This window comes from Dermacentor variabilis, chromosome 9, assembly GCF_050947875.1.
Source record: "Dermacentor variabilis isolate Ectoservices chromosome 9, ASM5094787v1, whole genome shotgun sequence".
NCBI classification, from domain to species: domain Eukaryota; kingdom Metazoa; phylum Arthropoda; class Arachnida; order Ixodida; family Ixodidae; genus Dermacentor; species Dermacentor variabilis.
The window spans coordinates 126,565,947-126,579,462 of NC_134576.1; the positions used below are offsets into that span (position 1 = coordinate 126,565,947).

The 13,516-nt window shown below is 45.2% G+C and overlaps 1 protein-coding gene across 2 annotated transcripts in view; it reads left to right on the top strand.

Moving 5' to 3' along the window:
* bma (SCY1-like protein bma) overlaps positions 1-13,516 on the top strand; it is a 141,315-nt gene that overhangs the window by 94,850 nt on the left and 32,949 nt on the right. For both annotated transcript variants that reach the window (XM_075669279.1, XM_075669280.1), the window contains exons 8-9: positions 7,751-7,876; positions 11,048-11,224. In XM_075669279.1, coding sequence (XP_075525394.1) covers positions 7,751-7,876; positions 11,048-11,224 — 303 coding nt within the window. The remainder of the gene's footprint in view (positions 1-7,750; positions 7,877-11,047; positions 11,225-13,516) is intronic.

Consider the following 13,516-nt stretch of genomic DNA (forward strand, 5'->3'; position numbering starts at 1 on the left):
GTGACATACATGCAAACGAAGCGGAATGAAGTGACAAGTGCTGCTTATTATTAGCACACAAGTGCCTCAACAACAAAAAATTCTGTGTTGGAACAAAAGTGTCTAAGTGGAAGCTTGAATATCACATGGCATCCGTATACATACAATGCCATATTGTACCGCATTAGCCACTCATCTGATTCGTCCGGGGCAGAATTGACAACGCTTTTCGTTGGTAAGTCCTCTTAGGCATCAGTCGGCTGCCTTCGCCAATATTAAGTTCGACATGTACAACGTCCCGTATGACGTCATCATGTGCGACGATTTGCTGGCATCTGCTGTGGCAGGCGGTTCTACTGTAAGTCCTATTTTGGGATCACGAGCTACAGGTACCGCCCGCGTTTATGGTATAACGTGAAGATGCTTACGACAGCACGCGAAAACGAGGATTTTTTTCACGTCACATTTTGAACAGTTAATCGTCCCGGAAGAACCGTCTACAGTGAGCAAGGAGGTGTCGCACACGCTACAATATTCCTGCCAAAAATTCAATAACTCGTGGTGGACGCATCGGGACAAGGAAACAGAGAGGATCAGGCTGAGCAAGCAACTGCCGGTTAAGTCAGCCAGACTAACCTCGCCTGCAACAAACATCAACGGCAACAACAACATTACCAACACCACCGCCACAAACATCATCGCAATCACAACAACGTACTGCATAACGCAGTTACGGATAACGTGTGGCATAGCGGATGACGAATAACGAATAATTACGGATAACAACGAGTGGGAGAAAGAGGAAAGAAAAGGCGAGCAGGTTAACCAGGTTGCGTCCGGTTTGCTACCAAACGCCGTCGAGCGGGAAGCAGCCAGGAAAAGGTAAGGCAGAAAGAAGTCTGACAGTAATGTGATGCGTGCGCGCACACAACTGCGTTCACCACGTAATCAAAGGTCGTCGCAGAGCTCTAAGGCCTTCAAAAGATTTTTAAGAGAAAGACAGTTTCGTCCAAACGGCGAAGCATTGACAGAGGTGGCAAGGTTTAGGATTGCGCTTAGACTCCTCGGACGGCGTTCTAAGAAGCGTCACAAAAACCGGACTAGTAAGATTGGTACTAACTATAAGCGGGTGCGAGATGTTGACGCGACGGAGCTGCCCTGCAACACCTGCTGGCTATAAGGTAAACATTGGCGGGGATAACATTATTAGAAGTATTTATTTATGAAATAGCCGCCGGCTTGATGGCGATAGGCGGGTTACAGGACCTGGGTTATGGTTACGAGACTTGTTATCGTTGTACCTGCACCGTCGCTATTTGTGGAGCCAGGTCACGGGGACATGTCTAGGTAGCCTCAACGTGAGGACAATGTTTGCAGTACGGCTGCGCAGCTGTGTCATTTGTTTCCAACAGCAGCGTGAACATAATACTCGCTGGTATATCGGTCGCTGTAGCCGAAATTCGCGCAACTCAGACGTCGCGGAAAGGAGAGAAAGTGAGAGATATCGGCAAGGGCCATAATGGAAGACATTTCAGGTACACTGATATTATCAGTAAGGGGCCAGAAGAGATTCTTTGAGCAAGAGACACCGGTCACAAAATGTAAAGAGAGAGAGAGAGAGAAAGAACAGCAAAGATAGACGGATCTATCAGTTTATTTGTGTCTACGTCAGATTGCCGCCTTTTAACGCCACATTAGCGTGTTGACGTTGATAACGTCACACGTGGCACATAAAAACGGTAATGCGACTTGCCGAACTTTTACGAAACGAAACGACTCGAAACAGACATCAATATATGAAGAAAAAAATTACAAAGAGATGTACATGATGTGGAAATGTAACAATGCTACAAATGAGCAATATTCTTGGTGTGCCAGCTTTATCAAGCAACAAGTTAGCAAAAGAAAACAAGGCTCCCTATACGAATGAAGTCAACTGTATATTGTTAGCAGAAACCTGACAGGGCGTCCAACGGTTTTTCTATCGTTCATAATTGGTAAATTTAATGTCTTTTTACTAAATTTATAATTACAGAATTAAAGCAGGTATGTCAACTATATGTTTTATAACACATATTAAAAAAACCTTTTGAGTTATTTACAGTATGGGTCCTTTTTTTATTTTTCAGCATTTAAAGATAGGCTGAATTTAAAATAATGGCAGCTAATTGGCTGTATCGGGACTTCCTATTACCTCAACTCCGTTATACATAGCAGGTAAATGAGTCCCGCCCATTTCGCAAAACTTTTATCATCATCATCTCTAGAGGGAGCCGTGGTACTCCGATAGATCGGCTATCACGGGAATGACGGTTAGCGTACGGATTTTGTCTCATCTTCGCGCTTGTGGATTCAATTGGGTTTGTGACGTATTTTTCTATTTATTTAAGAACATTATTTTCTTTACGCTTTGTCCTTCTAAATTTCGAAGCACTCATAAATTTATGAACTCGCCAGCACTGCAATAAATTAATTCCTGCGCGGACGCCTAGTCATTCGGAATTGTCGTATCTACAACGCAATGAACTTTGTTGAGGGCGATCCATCTTCCATGCCACAAAGCCGTTTGAAGTCAGAAGGACAAAGTTTGAGCAAACGTCACGTGGGTGTGTGCCAAGGACATTAGGTTCATCATCATCATCATCATCATCATCATCATCATCATCATCATCATCACCGTCATGTAATGACCCCCGTTCCTACGCCGGCTGATAGGCCCTACTCGCAGCTTCCGTAGACGCTGGCGCCAGAAGGCGTGTTCTAATTCTGGCCGGCATAAGGCGTGAATGAAAATAAATGGGCGGCTAAAGTACACAGGTATCTGTACCCGCAAAGCATGGACACGGAATGCAAGAGCAGGTCGAGAAAGTTTGCAGTCAAGTACAGGGTAATCGAAAGTGAGTAGACAATCGGAAGACATCAAAAATAACGTGCGAGGAACACAGACAGTCAACTCTATGCAAATAATGGAAATAAACTAGACCATGAAGATTCATGAGAATGCGAAGAAAGAAATTAGAATGGGAGAACATGTACGATAACACAAAGGGCAGTGCCTTGTTATTTGAGGCTCCAGCAGGTTGCCTAAGGACAAGAACGTACCAGAGCACGTATTCACAACAAGTGGGGGCATGTGCATGCTGCAGCAAGAATTTGGGGGCCGCTCAACACATCCTAATGGAAGGTGAATATATTCGTCCGCTTATATCTGTACGTAACGTAAGCCTTCCAGAAGCGCTTTGAATAAATTGGACGGTAGCATCAACTGAACAGCTCTCGAGATATGCAAGTGACATTTGAAGTATTGTAGGAAAATAAGTAGAGAAGAGATTGCTACGATCGGATCCGTTACAGGTATACGAAGCGATACAAGGTAGATAGAAGAATTTTGAGGAAGAAAAACTAGAGCAAGGAGAGGTATAGAAAATGCTAGAATGAAAAGCATGTATAGAATACTTGAAACTCAGGCAAACTAGGTGACTATTTGTCACGAGGCCGTTTAAAAAGGGATGCCAATAAATCATCTTGATCAGCATTGAAGACAGTTTGCTATGACTGTTAAGACGACAGCTTTAAGCTCAAGCAATTAAAGCTCACCCATTTAGCATGGACAAGAAAACGCCAATAAGAAACATATTATCGCTCTGTTTTAACACTTTTTGTGTGCGAAGCTCTGAAATACACAACGCAGCTTGTATTAAATATTTTATTTGTAAATACTGCAGTCTCATTACGAAACATTGCAGAGATGAATGGGATAATGACTCACATAAGCAGTAAGTCTGATACATGAAACTGCATAGACGTAACAATCTACACAAAGCGTGGAACTGTATATAAGTATACAAGAAACAGCAGAGCATTGCATGCGAAGTAGGTTGTAAAAAATCTTATAACAAAGCACATAACCAAGAATTAAGTTCTACGAGTACACAGGTGAGTTTTAGAACCAACGGGCTACATGATGAGCGGTTTCTTTCGCAAGTTGCATAGCAGAGAATTGCCGAATTAAGCCGTCAAAACCATCCCAGAGCAGAACCGTCAATGAGAAAAAGGGAAAACATGAAACTGGCCGAGCGTGATTGGAATGGAACAAAGTTAAAGTGATGACTGCGACAAGTTGCATGAGCGGGACGACGCACTAGTAAAACTGGCACCGTAATGACCGATGACCCACGCGCGATTATACGCGCGGTGACAAAGCACTCGTACGTACGTCTGTCTGCAAGCGTGTCTAGTGATCAGTGATGGGCATGGGACGATTAGAAGCGAAAGAAGGCTTGACTACGTTTTTTTTTTTTTTTCTAGCTCGGAGACGACCTTCTCGTTGAATTTCCAAGCACTCGGCCCAGCCAAGGTTGAAGACTGGGCGCGTTGGCATAGCATATTAGAGGTTGGATTGCGCAACATTTTGACGAGACACGCGGAAGAGATATACACGCCACAGAGCGCTCTGTGGTGTGCGTTTCTCTTCTGTGTGTCTCGTCAAAATGTTGCGCAATCCAACCTCTAATCGGCCCAGCCGCCATGCCGTTTGGAGAGTAATAGCGCGCAATGGCTTTTTGTCTTCGATGCTTGTTTTCTTGTGCGAAGCTGTCTTTTATTTCATTTTTGTCGGCTTTGTCAGAAGTGGAACGATCGACACTTCATATGGCCTCTGTCCTCTCAGCTGTCTATTTAGCGGTCTTCGCCGAGCATTAGAACGCAGCCAGAGTCCCGTCTAGTAATGTTTGTCGAAAACTCCAAGAAGGAAGGAAAGAGAAAAGCAGAAGGCAGGGAGGTTAACCGGAATAACGTCCGGTTGGCTACCCTACACCGGCGGAGTGGGAAAGGGTAAAGCAGGGATGACAGGGAGAGAGAGGAGGGAAGGAAAGAAGGACATTAGGCGGGTGAGTTCGCTGACTCCGCGCTTTCAACTGAGTGCATTCGTCTGCTGTTCTGGCGCCAGGACGCTGGTCCTCGCGAGACCGGAGGCGGTCCAGTCTCCGAGGGGGGGGGGGGGGGGGGTGTTCGTGCAAGGGCCGAGACTGACTCGCGGTGTTGGTCGACCAGGGACGCGGGGCGCTGTTCGGCGCTCATTAACGCAGTGCGGTCGTCTCCCGGGACAAGGCATTAGGCTGCCTCGGAATCACGCCCGACTCCCCGAGCAGCAGCAGTCGGGCCTTCGATGCTTGCGCGTTTTATTTTTCTTGCTTCTTTTTTTTTGCTTGTACAACGCCCTTCGAGTTAGTTGGTCTTTACGTGCGGAGTGCTTTCGTTCCGTGAAGTTGGTCGCCGAGCTGTTGTTGTTGTTGTTGTTTTTCTTTCTTGGTCTATTCTACGCGCCTAATTGTTGGGTCATTGGCATTTTGGGTGCATACGGCTATATGTGTAACCGTAACACATTATTCATGAGCCGCAGAAGAGCCAGCGTCACGTCTATGGGCTAACATTTCCTTTTTTTCATTATGTCGATAAAAAAGAAAATACGTAGATCCAAAGCAATGGTTAACCTAATTGACACGAAGCTTGTTTCAGCTAGCGAGGTTATGCACAGAAAGCTTCATTCTACAAAAGCGCCATTGTATACCAGAGCTTTTAGCATGCGGTGACGCTCACTAATATGTAAAAAAAAAAGAACTGTCGTCGCTGACATTGTGTGTAAATTTTCGCTTTCAATATATTTCTTGATTGGGTATACGGGCGGCTATACTTAATTTCCCGAAGGAGGTCCTGTAGTCACGGTTGAATAGAGGAGCTCCAATGACTAATAAATATAAGGTACAGAACTTAAATGAGCGACAAAAATACAACAAGCAAATTGTTTAAAGTTAGTGCTTAGAAAATATACTTGCGAGCCTGTTACTGAAGGAAGTTGGGCGTGGTCTCCTTCATGTGTCGCGCCTGTGGACGTGTTCAAGGCCGTGTTATCCTCCACAGCCCTCCTACGTCTCTGAACTTGCGGCGTTTTCTAGACTTGACGTTGACTGGAATGATAGCCTAGACGGTTAGACAGGGTACTAGGCGGAAAAAAGATCGCACGGGTTACAACTAATTTCTGAAATCTTTCGTCATACATAGCAAAGCACAAAAATTGTTACGTTGAAATCACCTCCCCGGGATGGGTGCTATGCGTACACAAAGGACGTGCAACTGAATCTGCGCATCAACCCGTGTGAGAACGCCAAGGACCAAGGACATTCCGAAGAATGTATTAGCCTAATTAGGTGACGTAGTTCAAGGATTGGGTCCGGTCACGAGCTAACGTCAGACGCCTAACGCACTATGGAGTTGCGCTTGTGGATCTTTCACAATGATTCACACTAAGTTCGGTCTCCCTTAACTTTACCCACCTCCACGAAGACACATCGAACATTCACTTGAATACATTATCCTCTATCTGTATGCTTAAAAGATAAGCGGTACGGCAATATCTTCCCAGCATCCGGGGGAGTGGTTATCCGGCCATCTCACATTGGTGAACTTGCAGGTCTACAAATATGGTACGCACGCACGCACGCACGCACGCACGCACGCACGCACGCACGCACGCACGCGCGCACACACACGCACACACACACACACACACACACACATACACACACACACACACACACATACACACACACACACACACACACACACACACACACACACACACACACACACACACACACACACACACACACACACACACACACACACGCACGCACGCACGCACACGCACACACACACTCTCTCTCTCTCCCACATACATGATCAACCTACGCACGCATACAAACAGACACACACGCTTGCACAGGCGTCCAGTCTCCACGGACGGAGAACCGGAAGACCCTCGGCATCGCGCGTTGAGTAGCCCAGACTATCGCACAGAGGCTGTTGTTTGGGCGCCTTGGAGACGACACGCAGTCCGGTGGAAGTCACGGACACGCGGTAATCCCGGAGCATGGGCGCGGTTCCGCAGTGGGCTCAACGGCCGAGCGAGTTCCTAATCGAAGCTCGGTGCGTGCTAGCGTGAAGGCGAGCGTCGACAGAGCCCGATGCCTGCTCGAGTTACGCTCGCTGCGTTAGATGGTTGAGTGCGTCCTCGTTTCTGCGCTTCCTGTATTGAAATCACGCAACAAGGAACAGATGTGAGGGAGAAAGGCAGAAACGATTCGTTAATGATGCTGGAACGCACATCCTTCCAAACGTCGTTCTCATCGGCTTAAGTCTACTAACTTATGGCTAACTCTGTCTTCCTGTTCAAACTAAGTTCCCTTGTTTTCTACTCAATGCTCACCTGCGTCTCCCCAGGTGACAAGCCAAAGTATTGAGGCATCTGCGTTTTCTTCGCCTTGGCTTCGAACAAAATTAAAGCCACTCTCTGCGACTGCAACTACATAAATGTTGCGCAACTCTAGCGCATTGCGTTAGGGCTCGTCTATTCTGTCAACGCATCAACATTTTACGCGATTGCGCACACCTCATTCGAGAAATGGTGCGACACCTAGCGCCAACTTCGCAACGAAATGGGTAGGTTGTTGAACGGCTGTGACGTCATTTTGTTCGATTTAAAACGCGGGGCAACGACGAAAAACGTAAACGCTAATGTGCTCTATCATTCACGTGATGTATGAAAGAAGTTATCATCATGACCACGAATCGTGCCCCAATGCGGCATCGCTGTAAATAACGGACTCAAAATATGTGCACATTATGGGCGGCACAAGCGCAGAAGAGCGCTTCCGTGTCATAAAAAACAGGATTTGATGCTCTCCACTCTTGTTTTCATGACGCGCGCACGCAGATCAAGTACTTCATGGACCCAGCTGTACACGGACTGCAGTACCTGGACGTGATCCAGATGAAGGACTCTACGCACAAGTCACACTTCTACCACAACCTCAAGACGGCGCTGCCAAACATACCAAAGGTATGCTTCATGTTAAGGGGCATAGAAAGATGACCAGAAAACAGTGAATCAGGGTTTGATTTATCGTGCATGCATAATGGACAAGTGGTGCAACAGAAGGTCCCAGGACTAATGTATGCGGTCTACATAGTGCTACCAACGGAGAATGCAAGAGATCTACAGACACTTGAGAATATCGGTGGCAACGCGGCGACAAATTTAGGCCCTAAGTTTAGCACTGAGAAGTTGGGAATTGTTATATGTAAGCAAGAGACGAGCAATTACGTGGTGTCAATTCAACAGCAACTCATATTCCCGGTCAAGCAATAGAAATATCACGGCGTATGCATAAACAAGCACCCACCAAGGGAATATGAAAATAAAGGCGCAGCGAAATGCAGCACAAGTGAAACGTAAAGCACTTTGGGGCCACGATAAATACGAAGTGGTGCGTGGATTCTGGAAAGGGGTAATGGTGCCTGCGCTCACGTTCACAAGCGCCATTATTCTGTACTTAACATCGGATATCCTGTTGGGGTTGGAAGTTAACCAAAGCTCGATAGGCAGGTCGGCTTTGGGAGCCCACGGCAAAACCACAAATGAGGCAGCACAGGGTGACACGAATTGGGCCTCTTTCGAAGTCAGAGAAGCCACTAACAAAATTTGTTTTTTTTAAAAAAGACTCAAGAACATGGCTCCAAGTAAATGGACGGCTAAAGTGCACAAACTTCTGTAGCCGAAAAGCGTGGACGCAAAATGGATAAAGATATCAAGGAAGTTGGCAACCATCTACAGGGTAATTGAAGGTGTCGATAGACAACTAGGAGTCATAGAAAAGTGAGTGAGTTAAACAGAGACAACGAATTCAATGCCGAAAAAAAAACCGAAAAAGAATTACCGTGGATATTCAGAAGAATGAGGAGAAATAAATTGTAAGGCAAAAATCTGTAGGATAACAAAAAAGGCAGTGCCTTGCTATTTGAGGCTCGAGCAGGTTGCCTAAGGACAAAAACATACTGGAGCAAATATTCGCAACAAGATGAGGCATGTGTATGCTGCAGCAAAAATACAGGTACCATTCAGCCCATTCCCATGTAATGCGAAAGGATTCATCCAGTAAGACCCTCATGTAACGTACACCTTCTATGAGCGCTTGAATTTAAAGTCGGTGGAAGCATCAACCAGTCAGTAGTCGAGATAAACAAGAGACGTTTAGAGTATTTGAGGAAAAAAAAGCATGGACGAGATTAATACGACCGGATACGTTACAGACATAGGTAGAGCGGTTCAAGTTAGATGTAGACGATTTGAGGAAGAGAAAAAAGAAAGGATTAAGGAGATGTATGTAATATTCTAGAATGAAAAACACGTATATCATACCTGAATAAATCAAGCAGGCAAGGTGACAATTTCTCTCCGCCCAGTTTTTAAAGGGGTGCCAATGAATCCCAACCATCATCACTACCAGGTGGAGACCACTATCCGCCATTTTCACTCGTGGCGAATGCGCGTGCTATGCAATGCCAAATCGTGGCAGGAAGAAAGCACCAGCAAAATAGTAGTAGGCTATATGAACAGAACGAGCTTCGTAATCATAGCCACACCGATCGTGGCATCAATCGCAATAGTACTTCATAATTTGGATCATTAACCGATCATGCAGCATATTCAACTCGAAAAATAAAAAAAATCTACAGGATTGGGCTTTGTAATCCAGCAGTGAAGACGTAACCGTAATTTTAGAGCTGTCATCAAGTGATAAAAGACAACAGCTATTAGGATGCAATTTGTCTAAACGAATCCCTGCTTTGTTGCTTCGGGAAAGACATTTATTTATTCATGTAACTTGAATGCCCATTCGGGCATTATATAGCGCCGAAGTCAGCTGAAGTATAAAACATGCAAGAAAAACAAATTAGTAAGAATCAGCGACGTGATTATATAAAGAAAAAAGACATATGCAAGTAAGCACTGAACGCAGGAATGATCAAGCATATAGGAAAAGTTTCAAATCGTAATTATGCGCGAAAAAAATGAGAACTTGAGGTATGCCCCAAGTCGGCCGGGCAGTTTCAAGTACAAAAGTTTTTAATTCACCTTAATTTTTTTTATTTATATTGCAGTAGTTTTTTGTTCGAGTGCTCCTGAAAGTTTCACACGGTTGCAGCAAGGTAGCGTGAACAGCTGCGCAGAGAAAATATACTGGAAACATGGCAAGAAAATGACCAATGTATGACACTACCCGTTTGAACATACGCTCCAGAATGCTATTAATAGAAATTCGTATCTTACCGTTGTCGTACGATTGATGATGGAGACACGTATGGAGTCTGAACGAAAAACAACACATTAGGAGACAAGGTTAGAATATTACTTCGTGCAAAAAGAGCGTCGATCTCTTCGTGGCTTTCAGCGTTTTACCAATTTTGATGATGACCGTCTTTTGATGATGACCGTTTACAGTCAATTCATCATACTCATCATCATTACCATCAAAATATTTATGTTCACTGCAGGACAAATGCCTCTCCCTGCAATATTCATTCACCCCTGTCATGCGCCAGCTGACCTCTCTTCGTCGCGATTAAACTTACTCCTTTTTTTTAATTTGTTAAAGTTACACCTGAACCGAAGATTACTGAAGCGCGGGTTAAATGTACTGAGTACACAAGTGATAAGTATGCATCTCAAGTAGTGGTTTCAACCACACGTTAACAAGCGCTACTCATAAACATATATAAATATGAAAAATGCCACAAATGTCACAAATGCTGATGATATCACAGTCCAGCCATAACTGCGATCACAGATCGCATGACAAGTCGCAAAGCAAACGAATAAACAAAGGCAATTGCACAAGGTCGCTGTGCGGACAAACAGGAAAAAACGCCGGAGCGCAACATGTGGTACAATCACTGCAACACTAAGTTTTACTGTGACATCAACTGCCGGAATAAAAAAAAAATAAGGAAAAAGAAGAAGAAAGTCGCAATGGAAGAATTCGACACAGAGTTCTGTTGGTGTTCTTTTTTTTTATTAAATGGAACAATCCTCATCGTAGTTATCGTCGTCATGGTTCCCTCGATCTGTTGTGTTCATGCCGCCGTGTCTCGCCTGCTGTTTCGGCACCGCTCAGAGTTGGAACCGTGACGTCTCTGCGGGACTTCCCTTCTCTCCTCTCCCCCCTCGCAGAAACTCTGGTGGCAGCATGTGCTCCCCTCGCTCAAGATGGAGCTGCAATCGCCCGAGGTGTTAGCTGCCGCTCTGCAGCCCCTGCTCTTCATCATCGAGGAGAGCACTGTGGACGAGTACCAAACCATCATCTTGCCCATCTTCCGAAGCGTCTTCGGCATGCCCAAGTCTGTTCAGGTGCCCCTCTTAATTCCGCAGGGCTCTGGTTTTTATGCGAAGCATACTAGCCGCACAACCACGCTCTTCCTTGCTGCGCCGCGCGCGGCCGCGTAGCTACCATATGACGTCATAACAGCTGCAAAAGCGGAGGCTAAACTCGTGCGCTCGCTTGCGGCCGCGTAGCGACATAGCCGGGTCTCAGCTCGTGCGCTCGCCTGCGGTCGCACAGATGGTCCTGCGGCCTAACTCCCGCTCCTCCCGCTATACCAGGTTACCAATACCGCTATACCAGCGGTATAGCGGTATTGGTAGCGGTAGAGCGTGTTTATTGGTTTGAAAATAAAGGAATCAGCAGAGTAACGCATAAGTTGTTTCTTCGTCTAGCCGAACCAAATATAGCCAAGCAACAGCAGTTCACCAGGATAAGCAGTGGTTCAACAACTAAAATAAAGGCTAGTATGCTTCGCATCCTGGGCTTACCCTTAGCTAAGCCACAGCCATTTTTTCTTCCTCCATTTACTTTTTTTTTCTTTATTTCTTTGAAGAAAAAAAAAGATGCTTTGTTCGAAGGGCCTGACGTAAGCTGTAACGAGATGAGAGGATGTGTGGCACAACCTTTCTTTTTTTATTTTTTTAGCGCAACCTTTTCCAAACGCAATGAACATTTGTTTTCAACTCTCTTAATCTCGTTACCGATAGCTTTCACGTCGTAAGTTGAGCGTTTAAGCGAATGTGTTCCGCAATATTTAGTGGAGCCTATATAGACGGTAATAAAGAGCGATGCCTGTCATAACAGAGAGCAGAAGCCCCACTGAAGGAAGGACAGTCATTCAAGAACATTCTTCCCACACAGGTGCCACTCAGTGTCTGGAGAATTTTTTTTTCGTTAGATATGTTCTTCTTAGTTATTGGGACACATCTGTAACTAGATTAAGAGTGTTATTCTATAAGAAAGGCGCATATAATTTAAACAAGTGCATAATACTAGGAACAAATTTGCATTTGCAAAATTCAGAGCATTTTACTGAGTGAGACAGCTTGCGTCCAGTGCAAGGGAAAAGAAAGTATTACTGAAACCCATAAACACGTTCTACTAGAAAAAAAGGGGGAATCCGACACTCTGATACAAATAGAAATTGAATGACGTACTGTGCAAAAAATGAAGCATTGATAAGTGTTAGTGAAAAGATCGGTGCTTTTCACCATGATTATGAGGTCGAATTGCTTTTTTTTTTTTAACTGGAGCTAAGCGCACTATTTCTTCCAAGTGGATACGACTTCATAGTGCTGGGCTTGAATCCTGTGACTGGAGAACGGTGTGGACAGTCGCAATGCGATTCGTAATGCAAGCGTTGCCAACCTCTTCATGTAATTCATATAGTGCGACAGAACTGCACTCTGTGCCACAGCGGATTTGTAGTGAATCCGTTCTCCTTAAAAAGGTCATTCAGTACACATAGAAGGTTGGGGGACGCCCGCATGTTCGACTGCTGCTTACTTTCAAATATAGCAGGCTGTATTTCCGTCACGAATTGTGTTAATGTTTTAATGAATGCTATACAGGCTTCGAGTGCACATCAGCGCGGTATTCTTTCACTTTAATACGTTAGCATTTCATGGGACCGTCTTGTAAGCGGTGTCTAAAAGCGAAATTTGGAATGGAAGAGATAGTTGGCGCGAGCGAAGGGAACGACACGTTGAAACAAGACAAAAAAAAATTTAATGTTGCAGGAAGGTGGATACAAATGGATCCACAATAGGTGATGAAAGGAAGCTTCATCTTGGAGTCTTGGCAAGGACAACTTTGTCTTCGTCAAGGTTCTGCATCGTCCCGTGGCCAACATGTGGACACGGAGACTTGTCTTGCTCAGAATATACGACGAAGACAAGTTCCCTTTGTCGAGAACGTTGGCCACAATCTGACGATTCCTTTGTTCACCCGCTGTCGGCCACTTCAAGACGAGCACAAGTCGCCAAATCGTGACCACGTTTGCTACACATCAACTAGCCCGACGTCGTACTTTACTGACAGGAGTGACGCAGAAGCAGTGTCAGAGGTCACGTGAGAAATGAGGAGCACGCGCCCGGGTTTATCGGATGCGCGGGCGGATAGGTCACGTGATAGGAGCAATAGCAGTAGCAGCGGCAATTGACAGAGGGATAGTTACAGCGAATCTCGGCAGATTAGAATCGAATGACGGCAGGCGTAACGCTAACGGCATATATTTCCTGAGGTCTGTATAGATTCGAGACCTATGGTTCTTTTTGTTTCTTTTTTTTTGTTTTTTTATTCATCCATGAGAAAATAAC